This window comes from Drosophila navojoa, chromosome 4, assembly GCF_054131105.1.
Source record: "Drosophila navojoa isolate 15081-1374.11 chromosome 4, UAZ_NAV_1.0, whole genome shotgun sequence".
In the NCBI taxonomy this organism is placed as follows: domain Eukaryota; kingdom Metazoa; phylum Arthropoda; class Insecta; order Diptera; family Drosophilidae; genus Drosophila; species Drosophila navojoa.
Window position 1 is genome coordinate 2,967,572 of NC_142892.1, and position 24,420 is coordinate 2,991,991.

Consider the following 24,420-nt stretch of genomic DNA (forward strand, 5'->3'; position numbering starts at 1 on the left):
AGTTTACCGTTTCCACTTGAAATCAGCTACGCTGCAGTCAGCCCACGCGCGCTCTCTCTCACTCTGCCTCTCTCTCTCTCTCTCTTGCTCTCCCTGAGGCTCCACTATGCTAGTGCTGTCTCGCTCTCTGGCGCTGTCCCTCTGCTGCTGCTGCTGCGACGGCGTCGGCTCCACTGAGAAGTGGCGTTGCCTTTTTAGTGGGTGACACGAAGCAACAAGGACGGATGTATTATCCACTTCCTTTTTCCTTCCACCAAACACAAGGATATTACCGTTTCGTCGCTCGCCCACATTGCGACTACACCCACAAATCCAACTTGGAGAAATTCAAGTGGGCGTGGGTGTGCATGCCTCTAACTGTATATATATATATATGTGTGTGTGTGTGTGTGTGTGTGTGTGTGTGAGTGGGTGGCTCGCTGGGCTACACCTGAATACAATGCCAGCTGGCTCAGCTGGTGTGAGTGTTGGCCATTCAAGCTGCTTGCCAGTAGCTTGTGGCTCAAATCGACAATTGTGTTGTTGCGCCGCTGATTGCACAGTCTGCGCTGACAGCGACGCTCACTGCGCTGCTGGCAGCGACGTCAGCTGCGCTTCAGCTCAAGTGCAATTTTACTTGCTGCCTTTCACAGCTCCGCTTCCAGCTATGCAAAATAACTGATATAGACATACACACACACACACACACACACACACACACCAGCACAGACACACATGCATACGCACCCACACACCCACTGTCCTTTGCCTGGCTTAATTAATTTTGGAGTTCATTGAAATTGTTTTTATTTTCTTTTCTCATTCCCTTTCTCCTTCTCTTTTTCCACTCTGCTCTTTCAGTTGGCAAAACTCATTTCAGCTTTTTGCTAATCTAGCCGCTGGCCTCGCCTCGCCTCGCCTGCTGCTAGGTGGGTGGCTAATTCGCAGGCGTTAACATACAAATTGCAGCTGCTCACACACACACACACGCACACACTTACACTTGCATACGAACAGCGAAAGCTTTTGATAGTTTTTTATTTTTTTTTGTGTGCTGTTAAAAACAAATTTCGCTTTTTCGCAAAAAGTTGGCAACTCAAGGCAATGTGTGTGCCAGCCGAGTGTGTGTGTGTGTGTGTGTGTATATGTGTGCGCGTGTGTGTGCTGCCTTGCTTTGACAAGCAGTTATTTAATAAAAGTTATCTGGAGAACGGCTTCAACTTTTGGCTTGATGGCAGCCATTTAACATCTGAGCTGCACTTGAGACAAGCGAGAGGCGCTCAAGCAGTTTAGAAAAAAAAAACTAGAGACAAGAGAAATTATAGAAATAACAATAAAAAAAATAATAATAAAAATATTGTTGAATAAATAATAATTGATAAATGAACAAAAGAATTCAAATTAATGTTATTTTGGCCAAAGCTAAATTCTTCTATAGTTAAATTTATTATTATTATTAATATTATTATTGTGAGAAAGTAAAATATATCTTTTATTAATTATTGATTTATTAATATAAATATATTAAAAATTTATAAGATTTTTTTTTATATATTAAATTAAAAATTGAAAAAGTATAGTTCAGTCAGCCAAACCAAAAATCAAATTTTATATTAGAATTATTTATAGATGATAAAAATATAAATAACTAAAATTATCTATTATTAAATAATTATAATTTACAATAATTTTATTACTAAAATTAAAATTGTAATAATTGTAATTGTAATAAAATTATAAAAATTTTAAAATAATTTAAATTATTGATTAATAATATAATAATTATTTGCAGAGTATTTATGTTAAGTAAAAGACGTTTGTATTTATAGAGACAGATATAGAGACTAACAAGCAGACAGACTTACTGTCTGGCAGGCATAGCGTAAGACTAATATATTCCTATATATTCCTCACTGCCTGAAAGAGTAAAAGACTTCTGCAGCTCTTCCTTGAAACTCCACAAAATGGCCCATCTAGGCTTCTTGGACTGTGTATATACTAACTATAAATCATACTTCTCAAGCTACCCTCGTAACTAAATACGTTTGTCTACAAGTGCGTGTGTGTGTGTGTGTGTGTGTGTATGTGCGAACTCTTGCTAATGGAATCTAAAATGGCTAAATAGCAATTTGCTGTTCTTGGCAAAGGCAAAGGCAAAGGCAAAGGCGTAGCCGGGTGCCGTCTGAAGTAGACCAAATCCAGTTAACTTGGCTAAAATGTTTGCGCCAACTGTATGTGCGTGTGAATGGCTGACTGTGTGGGTGTGTGTGTGTGTTGGCTGTGCGAAATTTAGTTGGTATTTTAATTGCATTCATTATGTAATTTCATTTTCACGCTCTGTGGCGAAAACTTTAAATTAATTTCTTTTGTGGCGCTGTTTCCGCCATTTTGCATGCAAAGGCAAAGCTCGTGCCGTGCCGCGGCGCTCCTCCTCCCCCGTGACGTCGCGGTTGCTAAGTCGCCAAAAGTGCCACGCCTACACGGGTGCGGACTGAGGCGCTCTAATGCGTCATCTTAAGGCCAACCACCAGCGGCAAAGCCACGTCGAATGCATCGAAGGTTCGTGTTCCATTTGTTTGTGTGCAGCCAGAAGAAGTCAGCGGAGCGTCAAGACAAACATGACGTGAAAATTGCGGGGGAGAGGACAGGGCAGAGCGGGGCAACGGCAGGCTAAGGTTGCTTGACAGTCAGCATATTGTCTGACTGGGGCAACCACCAACATTTGCAGTTAATAAGAAACGCAATCAACGCTGCGATTTGTTTTCTCAAGCTCAATAAAGTAACAGAGCGACAGAGTGAGAGTGAAAGAGAGAGAGATAAAGAGAGCGAGAGAGACGTGTGGGAGGGAGGCAGAGTGAGATTGTAGCTAATATTACGCGCCTGTGTCTATGCAACAAAAACAAACTGCCTACAATAACAACAGCTAGGCGCTGCGCACGTGGCCTGTAATGACGTATGAATGATATAACACGCGACGGCACGTGGCCAACTGGACGACTGCCTGCCTCACTGACTGACTGACTGGCTGACTGAAGGCCCTGCCTTTCCCTGCCCAGCCAAGTCGAGCCAAGCCCAGCCCAGCGGGCATGACAGAACGCGCTCTGCAGCTGGCCAGGACCATGGGAGTGATTGCTCCTTTCTTAGGCCAACGTCGCAGCGACGCATCGATTGCTCATTTGGCCTGCAGCGTGATTTTTTTTTCACGCTGGTCGAAAATTGCGTATTATATAGGTAGTATAAGGGGATGTGTGTATGAAATATATGAATAATATGACTTGTTATTATAATAATATATGCGCAGCTATATGGGAATTACACTACTCTACTGACTCTGACTCTGACTCTGACTCTGACTCTGACTCTGACTCTGACTCTGACTCTGACTCTGACTCTGACTCTGACTCTGACTCTGACTCTGACTCTGACTCTGACTCTGACTCTGACTCTGACTCTGACTCTGACTCTGACCTGACTCTGACCTGACTCTGACTCTGACTCTGACTCTGACTCTGACTCTGACTCTGACTCTGACTCTGACTCTGACTCTGACTCTGACTCTGACTCTGACTCTGACTCTGACTCTGACTCTGACTCTGACTCTGACTCTGACTCTGACTCTGACTCTGACTCTGACTCTGACTCTGACTCTGACTCTGACTCTGACTCTGACTCTGACTCTGACTCTGACTCTGACTCTGACTCTGACTCTGACTCTGACTCTGACTCTGACTCTGACTCTGACTCTGACTCTGACTCTGACTCTGACTCTGACTCTGACTCTGACTCTGACTCTGACTCTGACTCTGACTCTGACTCTGACTCTGACTCTGTCTCTGACTCTGACTCTGACTCTGACTCTGATTCTGATTCTGTTTATGCATTGCATAGCTTGTGAGATGTGGTTACATATGTATTTTTGTTAATCCAAGGGGCGGTAACCTCTATAAAAATACCATAAATGCCATAAATCAGCGATGAATGTTCTTTCAATAATAGCGAAAGTTAAGTAAAGGGGCGAAGCCATATCAATGGAAGCTGGACATTAGAAGAATGCTATTGTTATCGAAGCAACTGCTGGAACAGACACTTGGGGTAGTAATGGATACATTCCTACGGCAAATTTGTAAGATATAGGATAAAAATGTAATACAGTTGAAAATAATAATAATGGAATAAATCCAGTTATATAGAATATAAAACTTTTAGCACTGACTATAGAAATAAATTATCTTATATATATTTTTTTTTGTATACAATTTCTCAGACCATCCTCGCAGAGACAATCTGGAAGATATACTCGCCATTTATAGATATTCTTCTAAAATCCCACATAGATACTTTTCAAGACCAAACAATAGACTAAACTTTACTTCTTTTATGACACTTTGTGTCACAATTGCTAACTGTGTGAAATATCTGCAGAGTTCTTATAATATTTGTTTGACAAATACAATTAAGTTATCAAACTGTTATCAAAACTTCCCACAGAAGCCGAAAGTGAAAATTGTAATGAAAACAAATTAGGAAAACACGAAACCCAAAGAGACAATAAAACAGGGAAAAGCATATTGTTAGTGTACCTTTTTTTTTTTTTTTTTGGTTGTCTATGCAAACAATGGGTGCTATAATTGCGCAATTGAAACTGGCTGGGAAAGGCGGTGGGTGTGGTGCGAGGGGTGGTTGAGCGGTGACTGGTGCATGGTGCGTGGTGCGTGGTGCGTGGTGCGTGGTGCGTGGTGCGTGGTGCGCGACTCCGATTACCGTCGGTTAACTGCGGCGTTTGACTTGAAGTTGAATGTTTCACCTTTTTTTTTTTTTTTGGTTTTGGTTTTTGAAAGCTAACATATTCACACGCCAAATCTAGAGAAGGGACTCAAGGGCCAGTTGACAAGCAACAGCAAACAAACAATTAACAGACAAGCTGCACAGAAGGGGAAGAGGGTGTGTGGGGTGCTGCAGTCAACAAGGGGTTGAGCCGAGGTTCACGTTCACGTGGCATTGCAGTCATAAATAACAACGCGGTTTGACTCGTGCGACTGTCAATTGGCCCGATTGACTTTTCGGCCATTATTCAGCTCTCACGCTAGCCAGCCCAGTCGCCGAAGACCCACACCGAGTTCCCGTCGCTCAGTCCATTAGAACTTGAGAAAAGTGAGCAGCAAATGGAAATAAAAAGTGCAACACACAATAAATTGCTAAAGTCGTAGCTCATAAATTCAATTGACAACTAAATTGCAGTCCGCTTTTGGCCAACCGGAGACGCTTCGACACGGCCACCTCCGGCTCTGGCTGCGCTCCGTTTCCGGCGGTAGGTGCAAACGACAACGTTGCCAGAGTGCGAGCCGTAGTCGTCGTCGTCGTCGTCGTCGTGGTCGCTGCTGCCGCCATCCTCATTCTCATCCTCATCCTCATCGTCGTCGTCGTCGTCGTCGTTTCTAAACTTTGCAAGTGCGCGTGATTTTTGATATTTCATGTCGGAAGCGGGTCATTTTCAGCGGCATAAATCACAATGGGCCCGCAGCGGAAACGACCTGTTGCCGTACCTTCTCTCTTACACACTCTAACTTGCTCTCTCTTTCTGCTCCTAACTCTCTTTCTCTCTAACACTGCACCTCTCTCCCTATCTGCTCCTGCCTATGTTTCTCAAACAATTTGATTTGTATTCTTCATATGGGGTATTCCACATTCTTCGTATGCAAGCTGAAGGCTATAGGCTATAGATTATATATACTTGTAGTCCCAATAATACAAATAAGCATAGTTTTAAAAAAATTTAATAATAATGCTAATAATAATGCTAATAATATTACTAGCAATCAATGTAACGATAATTACGATGATAATATACAGATATGATGCTGATAATAATGACAAAGTAAGGAGAATAAAGAAAGCTGTGCTGCTTGATGATAATAAAGAATAATGGAAATTTGATAATAACTAGACAAACTGTAAAGATGACAATGACAGTGATAATGATAATGATAATAATTATTGATGATAATAATAAAAGTAAAGATAATTAGACAAAATAACACTAAAAGTTGTAGAAGAAAGGCAATTCACACTATGTTAATAATAATAGTAAAAAATAAATAAAAATTAAAATATATATGATGATAATTGCTAATCAATTCTAAAAGAGAACAGGTATCTCCCAGTCAGTCAGACAGTAATAATGAGAATTATTGATGATAATAATAAGAAAAGTAAAGATATAAAGACAAATTAAAACTAAAAGTTGTAGAAGATAAAAATAAAAAGAGTAATAAAAATCAACATAAAAATGATGATAATTCTAAAAGAAAACAGGTATCTCCCAGTCAATCATTTCTCATTCACTTGACTTTTAATTGATTTTTAAGTTTTTTATTTAGCGTAGTCGTTGCCTTGAGCAAATTGTTATTATCGCAGGGCGAAATCAACTGCACAACTAAATTAGCAACATTTTCCAGCTTGTTGCCGTCATCGACATTATTATCGACAACTACAACCGGCGGCCGGAGAGGAGAGGGAGCGCGTGGTGGAGCGGGTGGCCATAACAATAACAACAATGAATTGATTTATGAGCAACTCGTGCAGCTCAACAAATCTCAGGGGGTTGCCATAATGACTATGCTGGGAGTTAAGTGAACCGCGAAAAGGGCCATGAATAAAAATATTTGGACATCAATAGAAGCGCGCACACAGACACGCACACACACACACTAACACATGTGAATATACAGCGACAGCATGGGAAAAAGTTTTTTTCGAGCGCTTGAACTTTTGTAAACCAGGCCAAGTCATGCTCAAAAAAGAAAAAAATAGGAGGGGTTGCTGGGGCATTGTCTAGCAGCGAATGTGTGTGTGTAACTGTGAGAAGTCCTTGCCAAATTTTAAGCACTCTAATTTATGTCTAAGCCCAGACCATTAGCATACAATTATCAAGAAACAGTTCGTATGAGCAAAAAGTGAAATGCTTTTTGTAAAGCTGCAGACGATTTGTGAACAACGATCGATACTATGAATCTACATATACGAATCTACATCTACTAAAATAAAAATTAATGTCAGCGAGGTATGTCCCAATGTCTGAATTATGCATTGTATATAAACAACTCTCTTGGTTCTTTATTTTGCTATTATATATCTTATATTTAGATATATTTTATTCATTCTCTATATATAAGTTTAAGCCCCAAAATGAATTAACTTTGTGAAATACACGAATCTTTAGGTATTATATGATATGAAATTGAGGCAGAGGAATGAACTGAATGGACGGAACGGACCGACTGACAGAGGACGTATCGAACGGACAGTTGGCCATGTCTAGATGAACTCAATGCATCAACCATATCATAAATATATTATAAACTTATTATTTTGCCTCCTTTGGCTGCTAAGAAATTCTAGATTAATTAAAGTATAGCTTATTCAAAGTATATATTAATTTTCTCTTTAATAATTTCAACATTTGATTATTAGCTCACACTTTTCTCAGTCTACCCTCGCTAAAGCTACAGTTACAGCTATAGCTTATTGATGTTAATCAAGATATGGGCTTTATGTCAGAGTCGCTTCCTACTGTCTGTTACACAGACATTGGAGGCAAACCTTTACGGCTCTCCTTATCCACTGCATTCATGGCGAGGCTTCATTCCATTTCATTTTCTCTTTTATACATTTCATTTTTTGTAACATTTAAAAAATATGAAGCGCATAAATTGAAGGCGCAGCGCGTTAGCGCGCGAAGCTGTCAAAAGGGACGCGAGGCAGAAGAAGAAGAAGAAGAGCTCGCTGGCGCTACGGCTGCCAGTGTTGCCAACTGTCGCACAGTTGGCACAGGCAAACATTTTCAATTTATTTTCACAGCCTGAAACAATTACGAAAGCACAAGCTAAAAAAAAAATAAAAATAAAAGCAGAGAACGAACTGAATTACAAACTGTGCGCAAATGAAATCAGAAATTAAATTTCAAGTGAGCAAAACATACGGCGCCAAGGGGAACGAGGGAGCAAGGGGGAGGGGGGTTGGCGAGAGGGGTTGGGTTTCGGTGTTTCACAATGTGACAACGTGTCGCAGCTTTGTGGGCGTTATCCGTTATATGTGTGTGTGGGTGTGGCAGCACCCGCTGAGTGTTAAGCGGGTGGCTGGGGGTCTAATGTTCAGAGATTATGAGATTACGTTGGAATATTTGATGAGAGATGCGCGATAGCCGAATGTCAAAATGCTCGAGCACTTGAAATTATTTCATTAAATGGAATTAGAAAATATATATATTTCATATTTGCACTATGACAATTGCAGTTGTAATTATATTTGCGCTCTTGTGTAACGAGAAATATGACGAGCCACGTATATTTTCGCATAGACGAAGCGCTACATTTTATTTTTATTAGACTATAGTCTTGGCTGGTAATTGCGATTAGATAAATTTAAGATAAACGAAAGTCAATCTGAGTAGGAATGCCCTCGAGCATGATTTGTGCATAGCTTAAAGAAAAAAATAAATATACATAAAATATTAAAAATAAATATATGTATACAAAATATATACTTGAATAATTAAAACTATATGAAAAGTGTCTCACATTACTGACATATATACATATATATAGCTGCATTAGAGACAATCGAAGAAGTTATAATTGCCATTGAATTCTCTTTCTATATGTGTCTCACCCTCTTCGAATCTTCCTTTGCAAAGCCTCGCCAATCTCTGTCTCTATATTCTAAGTATATCTCTCTCTCTTTTTCTCTCTCTGTCATTCTTCGTTATCTCTCTCTCTATCTCTCTCTCTTTCTCGCTCCTTTCCTTCATTGAGACTTCTCTTTCATTCCAACTTCACATTCTCTTATAGTCTCTGTCCATTCGACTTCTCTTCTCTCGCTCTTTGTCGCTCTCTAACTTCCTCTCCCTCTCTTTGTCACTCTTATTCTTTTTCTACTGATATCCCTCTCTCACTCTCTTAGTTGCATGTGCTTCTCTCTCTTTTCACTCTACCTCACCTTTCTGCCTTTCTCTCACTCCCCCAGCCCTCCTCTTTTCACTTCATAACTATTTATATTAATTAATCTATAATCGCAGCCAATACAAATAATCACAGTTTATTTGTTTTATCTAGCCCAAAATGAAGTGCGCCACTTCTCAGTTGCCAATGCCAAATCAGTATATCTCACACTTTCGATTCAGCTACCAGCTACCCTTCCACAACTACTGCACTTCTACTACACCCCTCACCCCATCCCTCTTTAGCTACGCTGTCAACGACGCGTGCGCCCTAATGCGCTTCACATAACATTTTGATCATTTTATGATCTGTCGATTAGCCTCATTGTTGTTCAGTTCATCCCCCTCTCCTCCCGCTCGCCCTCTGCTCATCCAGCTATCTAGCTATCTATGCCAATGGGGTTGCCTTCCGTGTGACTGTCACTCTGACTGTGTGTGTGTGTGTGTGTTGTTGGCAACACGCTTAATAGGATTAGCGCTGAAGAGCACTTAAGAGTCAAATTATCAACGGCTGGCAGCGCTGACGCTGCCCAAATTGTTTTGACTGTTGCGTTTTGTATGTTTACAGTAGCCATAGACTATGACGATTGTTTGCCCAACTTTCCCACAAGGCTGTCAAGCGCCGGCTCGAGATTACTGCAGATTGCAGGCATCAAAGTCAAGTGGTGCTTGCAATAGAGACATTAAGGTAAGCCTCATTGTTCCCAATAGTTCACATGAGACCGTCCTTGACCATGAGTGCATTAACGGTAGTCTATTGCTTGATGAGATACGTTCGACTAGGTGGAACGTATGGACCATGGATTATAGAAAGTGCTTAAGCACTAAATGTAAGCAGACATGAGTTATTATATGATTTACAATGCATAAACCAAGTGCAGCACTATGAATTTATATACCCTTTCAATATTAAAGAGCTTTCAACACTTAAAACTATATAGGATTATATTACAAAATTTATAATATAAATTTTTGCTATGAACAAGGAAATAAATAGTAATTAATCGAATGATAATCGATTTTCTTTTACTTTAATTTAAGTTAATTTCAATAATAGCCTATACACTACTATATGATAATAATTAGATATACAGCGAAATAACGACCGTCTACAGTGCGACAGCGCCATCTATTGTCGCGTAGCTGTTAACAGCGCGTGCAGTTTGTCATTGGTTTTTGTCTCAGCTACAGAAAGCTGTCAAAGCTCACAAGATTGACAGGCGACATGCGAGACTTGAAGCCAGTCTTAGGCTCTATATAAACTATATATAGATTCATATAACTAATACTTACAGAGTGAATTGCTGGCATTGTTATTGTTGGCGGCGTTGCTGCCGCTGCTGCTGCTGCTTTTGCCATGGCTGGACGCAGAGGCTGCTGCGCTGGAGGACGAGGCGACGACAGCATGCGAGGACGATGTAGCGCAATCCAGCGACGATTTCTCTGTATGAAAAATGAGCAAAATATAACAAACAAAACAAATTTTAATTGCAATGCAGCACAAATTTGCACACGCTTCGGCATTCGACATGGCGTGGATAGCTAAAGCAAGGGGGAGCCAGAGACAGGCAAAGTGCGCGAACTAGAAATGGGCCAACTCATAAATCTCAGCATAGATAACTACCCGTTTATTTATTACCCAAATTATGGTTGGCTGAGAGTCGGCGAGTGCTATGCCCCGACCCGACCCACCAGCCAGCCGACCAGCCGACCAGCCGACCATGACGTGGCTGACACGCAACGGCGCTCCGCTCAGCAGCGGCAGGCGACGGAGGCAGAGCACTCACAGCAGCAGCCGCAACAGCCACCCTCTCTTTCAGCCGGACAGAGCCTGTGAACCGCAAACGATATAATCGCGAGGGTTGTCACTTCTCAGAGCCGACAACAACCAGCAGCAGCAGCAGCAGCAACAGCAACAGCAACGACAGCAGCCGTAGCCGTGTTTAATTGCCGTAAATCTTTGTTTGATGTAAACAACAATAAGCATAGGTCGTAGCATTCGCAACGCTTTCCAATTGAAATGTCAATGCGAATCCTGATGACCATATCTGATAATAGCCGAGACTAAAATTTGCATCCATGTAGTGCGTGTGGGAACGTGACTGTGTCATAATTGAGCCTCGAGGGAGAAGCTAATGGAAATGGATGTGGGACAAAGTACGAGCACGAAATAGGCGAAAATTGTTTATATATAGTCTGAATTCTTTTAAATGGATTCTTATACTAAGTAAGCAGCTTTGAGCCAAGTGCTTGACCGTCCTCTTCAAACTGAGATTTCTTGCATCAAACATCTAAACTTCTTACTTGAGCTCAAGTTTTCTGGTATACGGTTTGTTTCTCTATATACATATATAGTATATATCTATGTCATATATATAATGATCCAATGGCATTATACAAGATGGGAAGTGTAATTATCTTTTATGTGCTTTGTAAGCCAAACGGCTCTGGAGCAAAAAATAATGAGTTACGCATGACAAAGTTCAGAAGGCACAAAGTTGACAGCAAAGCCCATAAAGAGAGAAAAGAGCGACAGACAATTGGAGAAGGAGAGGGGGAGAGATATGCTGCCTTATAGAGACAAGTGAAAAGGATTCACTGCATATATTTGCTTAAGGCTGAGTTCGAGTCGGCGGCAGCAAACGGCCATTTTGGTTCACCCTAAAAACCAGCCAGTAAAGGACTCGCCCGCTTGTCATATTGAATTCCGGCTTACAAAGCCAAGGCGATTAAAAAGTCAAACAAGCAAAAAATAAAAATAAAAATAAAAAAACAATACAAATAAAAAGAAATACGAGAGTAGGAAAGAAAATTTCTTATATAAAATTGCTTCGATATAAATGCTGAAGGAGAACAACAACAGACGGAGGCGGCATAACAAATTCTAGCCAGGCACGCGATGATATTACTGTGGACAGTGCATTTTTGATGTTTCTATTCGCCTCCCCTGCCCCAGCCGCTGCCCCTGCTGCTCCGCTCTGGCCACATTATAAGCCACATCCGTTGCGCCGGCTTAAATTGATAAACAGTTGGGGTTTGAGTCGACAGCGAAGACCTTGACGTTTATATGGATAATTCAATTTGGCTTTTTATACCCAACGCTCCTCTCCTTGTTTTGGCTAAAACAAAAATGGCCTTTAGCCGCCTTTTTTTCGCCAGTTCTGTGGGTGGTTTTTATGTTTGGACACGGGTCAACATATGTTGCCCGAATGTGTTTAAATAAATACGCGAAAATTGTTCACTTTTGCCAGAGAAACAACTTTTTTTTTTTTTTGGCTGTTGGCTTTGCTTTGGTGGCTTCGCTGGCGGAAGCGCAGGATTTGTTTTTCCGCCATTCCGCTGACATTTGTGTTAGACCATGGCGAGAGAAGGTCAGTGGGCTGCTAGTGGGTGAGCTTATCGGGTGGGTCAAAGGCCGCCAACATGCTATTTCGCTGGCTTTACGAGCGGCTATCATATGCTGCAAACAATTTGGATTATCTTTATCAGCGGAAAACATATTGAGGGAATGGGAAATCTATGGTTTCCAATGGAAATGGTAGACCGGATATGTATTTTGTTCAGCTTTGATTATCAAATGTAGATTTCTCTGAGGAGCCTCTACCAGAAATCGACAGAAGGGCTTCATTCTATATAGGAATAGATATTCTTTCTTACATTCATCTATCCAGCTGTTCATGATGGAGTGAAGGCAGAAGGAGGCGTAGCAAAACACGTAGTGTATATATATACCATATATGGAATCTCTACTTCTTCTAGCTGTATATAATAATTGCCTCAGCAAAAGAGATCCTAACGACCCACTTCCACACTTCCCTATAGAAATCTTAAGAGCTCAAACTACAATCTGCCACATAGCCCTTATCTCAAATGCAAAGCATAATTCGACTCTTACCTGTTCGCACTTTGTGCTCCACATGCGAGGTGGTTGACGCTGACAGCGCCGGTGGCAGCGAGGGCGAGCTGGCCACCACATCCAAGGTTGAGGCGGACAGCTGGCCCGCGCTGGACGTGATGACTCCGTGCTGGGTGCCCGCTGGCGAGCAGCCCGAGGGGGGCTGCAGTGTGTCGAGGCGATGTCGCTGCACGCTGCTGCCAAGTACGCCGACGCCGACGCCGACGCTGCTGCTGCTGCTTACAGTGTTATAATTGAGCACGCCCACGCCCACACCCACGCCAACGCCCACGCCAGCGCCCGCATTGTGCGAGAGGCCCAAACAATTGCCAGCTCCACTGCCATTCTGCATGGCGGGCAGCGTGTCCAGCGTATCGCTCAGCCGCTGGCTGGAGTAGATGTCGCTATACGAATGAAGCATATATAGTACATATAGCATAAAGAACTTTATCTTGGCGCATCTCACCTGAAGGCGCTGCTGGCACCGAAGAAACTGCTGCGATCCTGCAGCGCCGCCTTGGCCTTCTCCACGCTCTGCTTCAGCTGCTCGAACGTCGACTGATGGAAGCGATATGAGGTCCAGTCCGGCGAGCACTGGCCCAGGGTCAGGCAATCCTCCGTCTTCACCTGGGCGAGCGTCGGCGGTGAGACGCGCTTCAAGTCCAGCGCCGTTTGATACGAACACGAATTCTCGTACATGGCGCGACCTTCCGAAGCGTCAACGGCTACTTGTTGGTGAACCAATGGATTCCACTTGACTCTGAAATATATGGAAATTGAGACACGAAATGAGACTTGAGTTGATGTACATTTATGTATATATCATAATACAAGTTAGAAATTCAAAAGGATTTGTTGGAAGAGAGGTAGAAGTTGGGCGAGAGGGGTATGCTAAATGTGGGACAGCTATTGAGGCGAAGCTTAGGGGAGAGCCGATTGAACGTAATGAGGAAGCTGTTGGCAGAGAGCAGGTCAAGCCTACAAAAAGCAGAACAGAACAGGTGGTGCTATTGCTGATAGAGAGGCAGAAGCTTACAGAGAGCGGAAGAAGAGCTATGGGGAAGCTATTGAGCAATTAAGATGTCTAGAAAGCAGCTCTCCTTAAGCTTGTTGTCCTATCACGATTTTTTATAAGGTTTTATTATAAATGAAGATTTTCTTATGGAAAGGTATTTAATTTATAATTTACTTAAGATTTTTATTATCTAAATTTCCAATCAAAAATTTAATTAAAATTTTTCATAGGTAAATTTTCAAGCTAAAATTTCTTTCAAAGTTTTTATATTTAAATGTTCAAAATCAATATTTTTTTAATTTTTTCGGTTAAAGTATATGTTTAATATTATTGTTTATGGATAATGCAACATAAATTTTTTAACTAAAAAAAATGTTTTTAATTGAGCTTTTCATTTAATTGAAAGCAAAGACAAAACCAATTCTGCTTCAATTGAAGTTCAATAAGAATATCAATAATATTTTTCTGAGTGTAAATGTCTACATGTACATACATTAATACACATACATATGCATAGCTTTATGCACATATCTAGGCCTGATAATATGCACATAAATCAGAGCTCGCAATTAATGGCTGCAATTTCAAAATATTTCACAAAATGCAGCTCAGAGCTATTACACTAGCCAACATAATTAGTAGAGCTTGTTGAGAGTGTGTGTTGCTGTGTTTGTGTAGTCTAAGATATGTGCACCACAAGCATAATTATCTCTGTGCTGGGAATTATTTATGAAGCGGCACAGGGCAACGCTGCGTATGCGCGTTATGCGTGGGCGGGCGGCCATTTGAGCGTATATTTTCTAATGGCTAGCTATTGTATTATAGTCAGTGTATGTCAGTCTTGTTGTTGTTGTTGTTACTGTGCTGCATGCCATGCAAATTTTTGCACTCTGCCTTCATCGGAAGTTGCTGAATTTTGATTTATGCCAACGAAATTTATGCCACAGCCGCAGCAGGAGCAGCAGGAGCAAGGCTTCAATTTCATTTTGCAACGCACTTTCTGGCAGCTTTAAGGCAACAACAACAACAGCAACAATTTCGCTTATCAGCTGCAGCCGCATCTAGTGAAACATCATCAGGCAGCAGACATTATAAACGGCCCGCACACGCCTTGTTTATTATTTATCATTGTGTTTGCTGTTTGGCAAGCAAATTGCGCGTTTGCCAATAGAGCAGCAAGGACACGGCGAAGGACAACCATTTGCTGCCATTTTGAAGTTATCACACACTGAGGCGAGAGAGTGAGACAGAGAGAGAGAGAGAGAGCGAGCGAACGCACGCCGGAAATACGCGCAGGATGTCGGGAAGCTGCGTTGATGATGGTTAGCTGAGAAGTTGTGAAGCTGAGCAGGGCGGCCGCGTGGCTGCATAAAAAGTGAAAAACATGAGACACACACACACAAACGCACACTTTGCATATATACATATACATATACATGTAGATATATGTATGTGTGTGTATCTGGCTAATGACATAATGCTCGTGTTGCTGCTTTTAATTAACAGGATGAGGACACACGCGCCGTGGCTGTGGCACTTTAATGGCTTGTAAGATTTTACCTATCAGCTACATTTAATGGCCCTACAGCTGTGCGACTGGGCGGCCAAGGGGGCGTGGCCACTTAACACTTGGTAATACTGAAGATTTGTTAAGCGCAAAGCAGCCGACGGCGTTGGCTATTGAAGCTATGGAATATTTTCAGTTGACAATTGTAGAGCAGTGAGTGGAGGCAAAAGTTGCAGGGATTTGTAAGGATTCAAATTACATTGAAAATGATAAAAAAAAATCCTATTGGATTTAGTAGAAATATATATATATATATATATTTAAAAAATATAATTCTTGTGAAAAGTTTTTAGTAAAATTTATTAAAATAACTATCATGTTTTCTATATATGTATATATGTTCATAGGAAATTATAAATGTTTTACTGAATGTATAATTACTAAAAAAAATAACAATAAATGTGCAATAATAAATGCATTTCTCAAAGTTTTGCTAGAGGCTATATAAAGAAATCTCATTATTTCTATCTATACTAATAATAAATAGTATAGAAAGATAGGACAGTAGTAGCGAGGTAAGCTACCTTTCCAGTCACTATGAATGTTGTTTATGTCTCTTACAATTCTATTATGTGTTTCCTTGATTTGTTGTTTAACAATTGCCTACATGAATTAGTTACTAGACAGACGGAAAAGAGTCTGTATAGAAAGAACGTAAGTGGATGCAACTAGAAAAACTTGATTTAAATTCATTTCAAAGCAGTCATAAGTATGAATGAATAGTAAATACAAAAACTTATAAATGTGACTCTCATCTAAAAGTCAAACGAAGTAGCTCAACTTAATACCAAAAGAATTAAATGTATTGCTTTTTTTATGATGATTGGTATGTCAGACAAAATAGTTAATATTTAAAGATTTTAAGCCTTTACAACAAAAACAATTTTAAAAAATTATTCATCCATTCTATGCACTTAACTCACCTCAGGATTATGCTGGTTTCTTAGTTAAAGTTTATCCAAAAATTGTCTAATTTTAAATAGATTGTATTTGCTTTTTAATCAAAAGACCTGAAGTCGATTTGTAATTTCATTCGATTGCAATTAATTCACTTTCTGTTTCAATGGCTTTGCTTTTAATGGACTCAAGACGTCACTTCACTTCGGTTCACTTCACGTCCGTTGGCGGCATTTTGTTTTGTTTTGTGTGTATGTGTGTGTGTTTTTATTGCCGTTTACCGTTACATTTGGCAAAGCGGAAACGAAATTATTGTCCAAAATGGCGACGGATGTGCGGCAAGCGAACGAGTTGCGGACTGATGAAGGCGCAGCAGGAGCAGGAGTGGGAAAAGAAGGAGCAGGAGCAGGAGCAGGAGCAGGGGCTGTAGAAGGAGCCAAAGGTGGGGAACACTAAAAATAGGGACTACGCAAATTGTTTGTTTAGTTTGTTGCAGTTGTTGTTGCTATTGTTCACTTTCGCTGTTGTTGTAGCGGATATGCACGGAAATTTGTCAGTGCGAAAGGGACGAAACGCCGTCGGTGACCGTCGCAACGCGTCCCTTAAACATAGCCGTAAGGACACTTTCTAGGGCAGAGCGCGCGCTTGGCCAACAAAATCAAAAGTAAAATTTCAATAATTTCCGCACAACAAAATTTCGCACACACACACACATGCGGTGGGAGGGAGGAGGAATGTGTGCCACGCCTACTGCGAGCAACAAGCAAATTGTATGTGTGTGTCTATATATATATATTTTTTTCTATTTGATATTTGCTCTGTTTTTATTTGTGTGTCTGAGTTTTTATTTTTGTTTTGTCCTCTTGGTCAGAGACGAGTTTGGACAGGCCATGCAACGTGTGGCCGACGAATCCTTAACCGCAAAAGTGCCGTTATTATCCTTGGTGCTCCGCGACGTGTTCGTAACGGTAACGCGCACTCGAACTTAATGTGTATGTCCCGCTCGTCCAATACATAAAGCTGGCCAACAGACGACAGTGCGACAGACAGCCAGGCAGCAGGCTGGTTAGCTGGCAAGCGAGCAGTCAGAGGCACAGACTGGGCCACACAAATCATCTCGCTCTCAAGATGGCGACACACTCCTCCCACAATCACAGGGGACCATCGAAAAAGGATGCCCAAGCAGCAACAGCAGCAGCAGCAGCAGCAGCCCGCAGCCTTTGCGGTGGTTGATGCGCCTGCGCGCTCAACATCCACACACAGATACATGCATACATATGTAGCTATCTATGCTGTTGTCGCTGAGTGGGCGGAGCCACAGCTTCGACTGTCGCTTCTAAGCACTTGGCCAGCGCTGTATGCGGCGGCATCATTAGTCCAAGCAAAGACCCCATTTCAAGCGGAAGTGCGTATGAGCAATATTTTAACAATGGCGTTTAAAACAGTTAAAGATCCAGCACTAACACACACACACACACACACACACACACATTGCAACAGCTGAGCTTATCTGTGTGCGGGCCATTAGGCGCTTGGCTTGGGGCCGGGCCTCGCATCATTTGCGGCTTCATTTGGAATGCAACGCTGCCTGCCTTAAAGGCTCCACAGAGACTCCCCTCCACGGGGGGCTCAGTTGAAAGACGACGCAGATAAGCGCACACATAATAACATTTTAATTTCGCCAAAAATGTCTGCTTTCAAAAAGAACATAATTAAGTGTGTGAGTCTAATAAAAAAATGTGCGAGGGTGGTGCGAAGAGTTGTTAATTTATTAAAATATATATCAAAATGCAAAATCATAAGACTTGAGGTTTTGTGGGCAGAGCTATTCCCTAGAGCGCTGATTCATCAGCAGATTCCATTCACGATCTCATATAATAAATGATAAACAATAAGATAATAATTAGATAATTAGATGTAGCAAAATCTAAACCCATACGAAGCAACCCGAGTTCAAGCACCCGCAAACTTATTCGTCTCGTGATGCAGCTTCCAGAAAATAATAATAACATTAATATTGTTATTCAAAGTCGAAAATTGCGAATTCAGGAGCCAGATCGATGGCGTCACCAATTGATGTGACGCAGTAGACGACAAAAACTTAAAAATAAAGCCAATTAAATAGTTGTCAACACATTTTAAAGCACAGACATTAGTTAGCTTAACCGGATTCCTACTTTTCCATCTTCGCTTTATATAAATTGTGAAAAGACGTTCAAGCAGATCAAGTTTGTGCGAGAAATAAAACGACACATGCTTGCTGTTGATTTTTAGTTTATTTGTTTTTAATTTAAATGGTTCACACTTGACGTACATGATTTAAATAATGCTGTCAACTAAAATTAAGCTTTGAAATAATTTTAATTGTCTTGAATTATAATAATAATGTACATTGAACTAGGATTTTTTGCTAAATTCAAATTCAAACTCTATTTGTAAATTAAAAACCATTTTAGTTCAATCACCGTCACTAATAGAAACTAGTTCTGATCGTATATATGTTGTGCATGTGTAAATAGACTGCTCAACGTCTGGTTGGTATAAATAGATGATATGCTACCGAATGATAGTCGCATAGTCCGATTAAAGCTCAGACCGACAACATCTGAGAAGGAATATTTTAGACATATTAATTGAAATCTACATTTGTTGGCAATGAAGTTCATCAATATTTATTTGTTTACGTTGTGTTTTATAATGGGATCTATGTGCTGGATTAACGCGGCGCCATACTATCACAGTGCTAGTGCGAGGAGATTTGAAGGCAACTTTTTTGGGTGAGCTAAAATACCCCCTTCAATTGTTAAACAAGTTTCTCTAAATCAACTGTTATATTTCATATGCTCACAGCGAAGGTGTTCTACGGCCAGGAAGTGATACGGGCGAAGGCATTTTTTCGGCACTAGATGCGCCAAGCCATAGTCCACCAAATGTCAATCAATATAACAGATACATTTATAACTAAATTAACAACTTCAGGTTTACGCCGTTATCAAGAGACTTGACGTGTGGGATCGGCTTAGTCATTAACTTCTTTATTTACATTATAAGACATTAACATGTTGTCATGATTAACATGGACGACTGTTAACTATACATATATAAGTCTAGACTAAATTAATATGCAAAACTTGCAGGAGTTGGTATACGTTTAGCATGTACACCAACCCACAATGTGTAAACGAAGCTTAACGTCAGGCAATTACTTATTAATTAAAACATTTAAGTTGTACATACATAGAAGCAAATTTGGTCTTGCATTTATCGTCTGCTAACAATCGTTAATTGTCATATTAATGCATGTTAAATATAACAGCTGTTAGTAAACAAATTGACTTGGCTTGGAGGACTCAACATGCAATTAGCTTAGACACAATCCACACATAGGAGCTTTACAAAATATGTTATAAATTTATAAACGATAAGTTTTATTTAAAAAATTGTAATTTTTCTTTTTTATTAAAAAACTCACACATTTGCATTTATCACATGATTAGTATATATGATAAATAGTTGTTGTAGTTCATAATCTATTCAGCTTCGCACTTGTTCTGTTTGCCAACAATAAAATAATTACATATTAATGATGTTATGTGGGTGTGTGCATGTGAGGAATGGAAATATGTGTGTGTGCGTGCTCGGGTGGTGTACGTATAAAAAAGTAGAGGAAAGTATACAAGTTTTCATAAACGTATTGTGCACAATTAGCATCTATATACGGCTCTTCGAGCTAGATCTCACATCAAATAGTTTGCGAACGAAAAATACCTGCAATTAAAATACGATTATTAGCTATATCTGACACACACTCAGTCACTCGATTTGTCTCACCTGAATGGAACAGGTGATCAGTATGACAATAATTTGACTAATGGAGAACGTTTGTATGTAGGAATTATTATCAAGCAGCAACGCATAATCCCTCGACTCTCGATGTCTGCTGTGCGCCTGATAGCCCAATATTTCGTTAATATTTCGCTCCACTGTACCAATTGTAGTTGTGAAATTCTGCATATTTAGCTGCAACTCCTCAATTTCCTTTGCGTATTTATCCCAAGCATCGTATTTAACCACTGTTATATAAATGTTGACCAATTTGCCAGCGAAGCGTGAGAATTGATTATCGATGCAAACGGAATAATATCCTCCGGGAGAGACTTGATCAGTATAGTCTGCTGTGGCTTGCCATTGATAAGGCTTAACGATAGTGCCAGACGGATTGCGAACAGCAAAGCCAGCCATACCATCTCCTCCACGAACCACCTAGATAGGGAAACGCATAAATAAAGTTGCTCCTAATCCATGAACCTCGGTGACATTTACTTACACTGAAGGAAACGTAAAAGGTAGCACCCGCTTGCACATACTGATGGTAGCAGTCCTCCTTGCCGGCATCTATGTGCACCTGTTTATTTAGTTAAACACAAAAAAAAAAAAAAAAAAAACATTTGTTGTTGTTTACTTCCGTGCTTCCCATTGGCTTCATTTATGTTTACCTTATAATCCATTGCAACAGCAGGCAAATTTTCATACCATGGCTGTTGTGCTTCCTGTGCGCTAGTAAATGCAATTAATTGGCAAGACGCTATCAGTGCAATTACCAATATTAACAAATTAAATCTCAGCCGCTGCCACGTCAATCCCATTTTGCTTTTTATAAACAAAAGAGAGTTGCGGAGTTGGTTCGTCTGAGCTATGGCCAATGAGTGAACCAATCACTGCTTAAGCACTTGAGTAGTTCATTTGGCTTGCTTTCACTGTTAAGGTATCTCTTGAGTGAAGCAACAGCTGAGCGTTTAAATGTTAATAATCATCAAATAAACTTTACTTGGTATTGTTTTTGAAGAAAACGAAGCCATATATGAGTGCTTTGAATGTGTTTAAACATGATTTATATCGTTTACTATTGCTCGTTTAAAACAATGCCTAACAGTTGTTAAAAAAAATACGAATGTATTCCAAAACACCGCACAGCTGCGTCTTAACATTTATCGAATGCGCAACAAGTGGCGCTGTAAATGATCGAAAGTAGTTACCTTTACACTGATAGTTGTTTAACATTCATCGATTAGCATGATATATCAAAAGTAAAAGTATATCGATATGAAGTATAAACGCGGCATTCGAATTGCACAAATGTTTATGAAGAGTACGTAGATATCCATATAACAAATGTACACTTACACTTGAATCGCGTTTGTGGCGAGCATTATCCACTTAACATATAGATTAGATATTTCACGTAAACACTCCACATACATATGTATGTATGTATTTAATTGCGGTTGCAGCGAACGCTATTTAAGCAGCTGCATATCGACAATTGACTTCATTAACAAAGATCAGTGAACATGGTGCACGTCACGGAAGATGTTTTCGCTACTGCAGCAGTGGATCCCTTTACTAAGCAAACGGGGCCCATTCGGCGCTTTACGCTCTCCAATGATGAGCAAATGTCAGTGCAGATTTTAACGCTTGGTGCAACGATCAGCAGCATTAAAGTGCCCGATGCTAAAGGTCAAGTGGAGGACGTGACTCTCGGCTTTGATGACCTGGCGGGTTATCAAGGAGAGAATAATCCATATATGGGTGCGACTATTGGACGCGTTTGCAATCGCATAGCGAACGGCAAGTTTCAACTGGATGGCCAAGCAATTGAGGTGTCCCGCAATAGAGGAACATTTCAGCTACATGGCGGATTTGTAGGATTCGATAAGGCACATTGGAAAGTGTTGGAGGTGCTACCCAATGGAGTCAGTATGACCCACACCAATCCCGATGGCCACGAAGGCTATCCAGGCGAAGTCCGGGCTACAGTTACCTTCACCTTAACCGAAGACAATTGCCTGCATGTGCGAATGGATGCGTCGACCAGCAAAACGACACCTGTGAATCTCACAAATCATTCCTACTTTAATCTAGCCGGCCATAAGGCAGGTCGGAAGGGGCTCTACGAACATAACATATCTATCAATGCCTATGGTATAACGGAGACCGACAATGAGTCTATACCAACAGGAAAAATATTGCCCGTCGATGGTGGGAAATTCGATTTACGGTTGATTAGCAATCTGGGAGAACGCCTTGAGCAGTTGCAGCCGGCCCTGGGTTACGATGACAACTTTTGCGTGCAATTTGAGCCGCCGCAGAGCTTCGCCAATGTAGCCAGAGTAACGCATCCTCCAAGCGGTCGTTGGCTAGAAATCGCCAGCAATCAACCAGGCGTGCAGTTCTATACATCCAACTTTTTACCAGATACAGCAAAGGGAGAGAGTGCCCTGGCTGGAAAAGCAGGCGCAGCGTATGCCAAGCACGGCGCTTTCTGCCTGGAAACGCAAAAGTTTCCTGATTCTGTGAATCATGCAAACTTTCCCTCTACCATATTGCGACCGGAGGAGAAATACCATCACGAAGTCATCTACAAGTTTGGCAGACAACGTTAAACCAATAAATAATATATAAATATTATATGTATACTTGATGTCCCTATCTAAAGCATTTAGCAATTTTGAAATTGTAAATTAAACAAAGACTATACAAACCAACTTTGAATGCCCAACTCAAAATATGCATTGTATAGAAAGCCTTATAGAAAATAAGTTAATTTTGTTGTTGTTGCTTTAAGCTATTAAAGAGATAGCAGGCCAATAATTTGTTAGGTAAAACTTAGATAAGCAGCAATGCGCGCCGCAAAGCTATTAAGCGCAAGGCTATATAAAATGCAAGTTCAACTCAATTGTATAGAAAAAATAGTATGAGTAAGTTACTCCATCTACTGTGCCTGCTGTTCAGCTCCTCTCTGGTTCTTGGTCAGGGACATCCGCGTATAACCAATGGTAAACCGGCCTGGCAAAAGCTGTTGCCCTACCAAGTCTGGCTTGAATGCACTTTCAAGGAGAGTGAAGATCCATTCTATTGTGGCGGCACAATCATCTCCAAGCGCTGGATCCTAACGGCTGCCCATTGCCTGCAACTCTCAGACCATGAATTGTGAGTATTTAATTCAATTTTAAGTTCAGATATATGTATAAAGATGACTTTCAGTAAAAATGTGCTCGTCTTCGCGGGCATCGTAAACACAACAGACGACGATGAACCGGGCCGTGTGGAAATATTGGTCGATAAGCAGGACACGATTGTGCATGCAGATTACGATGAGCTACTCGCAACCAATGATATTGCACTAATTCATTTACCAAAGGATTTGCAATTTAGTGCATACATACAGCTAGCCAAGTTGCCCAATAGAAAACGTCCCAGCACTTATGAAGGCCGCAAAGCCCTTGTCTCTGGCTGGGGGCGCATGGCCAACCAAGAACCCGCTGAGATCTTGCAATACCTGCAAGTCAAAATCATTCCGAATATACTGTGCGAATTACTGTGGAACAAGGTCCTAGTTGCGGAAAAGAAAATAATATTGGACTCATTCCTGTGCGTTGACACGCAACGCGGAATGCCCTGTGTCGGTGATTCGGGCGGTCCTCTGGTTCTAGATGATGGCTCCAATGTGCTGGTGGGTGTCGTCTCGCATGGCTATGATTCCAAATGTAAAAGACCTGTACCGGATGTATTCATGCGCGTCTCATCGTTTCTGGACTGGATTGAACAGCGCACGGGTAGTCTTACTTAACATTAACCTAAGGTACCTTCTCTGTATGGAAATTTTCTACTTATTAAGCAAGTCTCAACAGAAGACAGCAGCTCCGATTCCCACACACACTTAAATAAAGTGGTATTCATTATAGATTTCTTTTCAAACATGTGCTTTATTCTTATTACTCATACAAACTCCATACACTCTCCATACTTTCCATACTTTCATAATAATTTTTGTGGCTTTGCTAAATTTGTTATCTTTTTGTTGTTGTTTATGGTTTGATAGTGTGATTGTATATATGTATATGTGTGTGTGTGTGTGTGTGAGTGTGTGTTAAACAATTCGCTTATGATAATGCTTGAATGTATTCTTTTGTGGGATTCGTTTGTTTCGCTTATCGTGTGGCTAATGTTGCTGATTAATCATGAATTAATTTGTATATTATTTGTTTATCTTTTAATGTTTCTTGTTGCAG

The 24,420-nt window shown here is 40.7% G+C and overlaps 4 protein-coding genes and 1 long non-coding RNA gene across 5 annotated transcripts in view; 3 read left to right on the top strand and 2 right to left on the bottom strand.

The window, feature by feature from the left end:
- Positions 1 to 17,375, bottom strand: part of Ets65A (DNA-binding protein D-ETS-3) — a 35,578-nt gene extending 18,203 nt beyond the window's left edge. Inside the window, 4 exon segments of the mRNA XM_018102558.3 lie at positions 10,268 to 10,417; positions 12,870 to 13,273; positions 13,336 to 13,629; positions 16,375 to 17,375. Of these exon segments, the coding sequence (XP_017958047.2) occupies positions 10,268 to 10,417; positions 12,870 to 13,273; positions 13,336 to 13,568 (787 nt within the window). The 5' untranslated portion in view covers positions 13,569 to 13,629; positions 16,375 to 17,375.
- Positions 17,376 to 18,793: 1,418 nt separating this feature from the next.
- On the top strand, positions 18,794 to 20,098 carry LOC149091324 (uncharacterized). The gene is made up of 2 exons (XR_016196628.1): positions 18,794 to 19,125; positions 19,199 to 20,098. It is a non-coding gene; the product is annotated as an uncharacterized LOC149091324 (long non-coding RNA).
- loj (p24 family member logjam) lies at positions 19,753 to 21,195 on the bottom strand. Its single transcript, XM_018102562.3, has 4 exons — positions 20,845 to 21,195; positions 20,676 to 20,753; positions 20,180 to 20,611; positions 19,753 to 20,116 (listed from the first exon to the last, which is right to left on the bottom strand). The coding sequence occupies exons 1-4, from the start codon at positions 20,992 to 20,994 to the stop codon at positions 20,060 to 20,062; spliced, it is 717 nt and encodes a 238-aa protein (XP_017958051.1). The 5' UTR covers positions 20,995 to 21,195; the 3' UTR covers positions 19,753 to 20,059.
- Positions 21,196 to 21,473: 278 nt separating this feature from the next.
- On the top strand, positions 21,474 to 22,893 carry LOC108651312 (galactose mutarotase). The gene has a single exon (XM_018100895.3). The coding sequence runs from the start codon at positions 21,700 to 21,702 to the stop codon at positions 22,789 to 22,791; it is 1,092 nt and encodes a 363-aa protein (XP_017956384.1). The 5' UTR covers positions 21,474 to 21,699; the 3' UTR covers positions 22,792 to 22,893.
- Positions 22,894 to 22,904: 11 nt separating this feature from the next.
- Positions 22,905 to 23,991, top strand: LOC108651315 (collagenase). Its single transcript, XM_018100899.3, has 2 exons — positions 22,905 to 23,338; positions 23,393 to 23,991. Exons 1-2 carry the CDS (start codon positions 23,103 to 23,105, stop codon positions 23,976 to 23,978), a joined length of 822 nt encoding a protein of 273 aa, XP_017956388.1. The 5' UTR covers positions 22,905 to 23,102; the 3' UTR covers positions 23,979 to 23,991.
- The last annotated feature ends 429 nt before the right edge of the window (positions 23,992 to 24,420 follow it).

Excerpts from the sequence above, each read along its gene's own strand:
- LOC108651312 (XM_018100895.3), top strand. The coding sequence starts at position 21,700 with ATGGTGCACGTCACGGAAGATGTTTTCGCTACTGCAGCAGTGGATCCC.
- loj (XM_018102562.3), bottom strand. The coding sequence starts at position 20,994 with ATGGGATTGACGTGGCAGCGGCTGAGATTTAATTTGTTAATATTGGTA. Across the intron at positions 20,612-20,675 it reads CCTTTTACGTTTCCTTCAGT|GTGGTTCGTGGAGGAGATGG; the intron begins GTAAGTAAATGT and ends TTCCCTATCTAG. Across the intron at positions 20,117-20,179 it reads TGATCACCTGTTCCATTCAG|GTATTTTTCGTTCGCAAACT; the intron begins GTGAGACAAATC and ends TTTTAATTGCAG.
- LOC108651315 (XM_018100899.3), top strand. The coding sequence starts at position 23,103 with ATGAGTAAGTTACTCCATCTACTGTGCCTGCTGTTCAGCTCCTCTCTG. Across the intron at positions 23,339-23,392 it reads CAACTCTCAGACCATGAATT|TAAAAATGTGCTCGTCTTCG; the intron begins GTGAGTATTTAA and ends GATGACTTTCAG.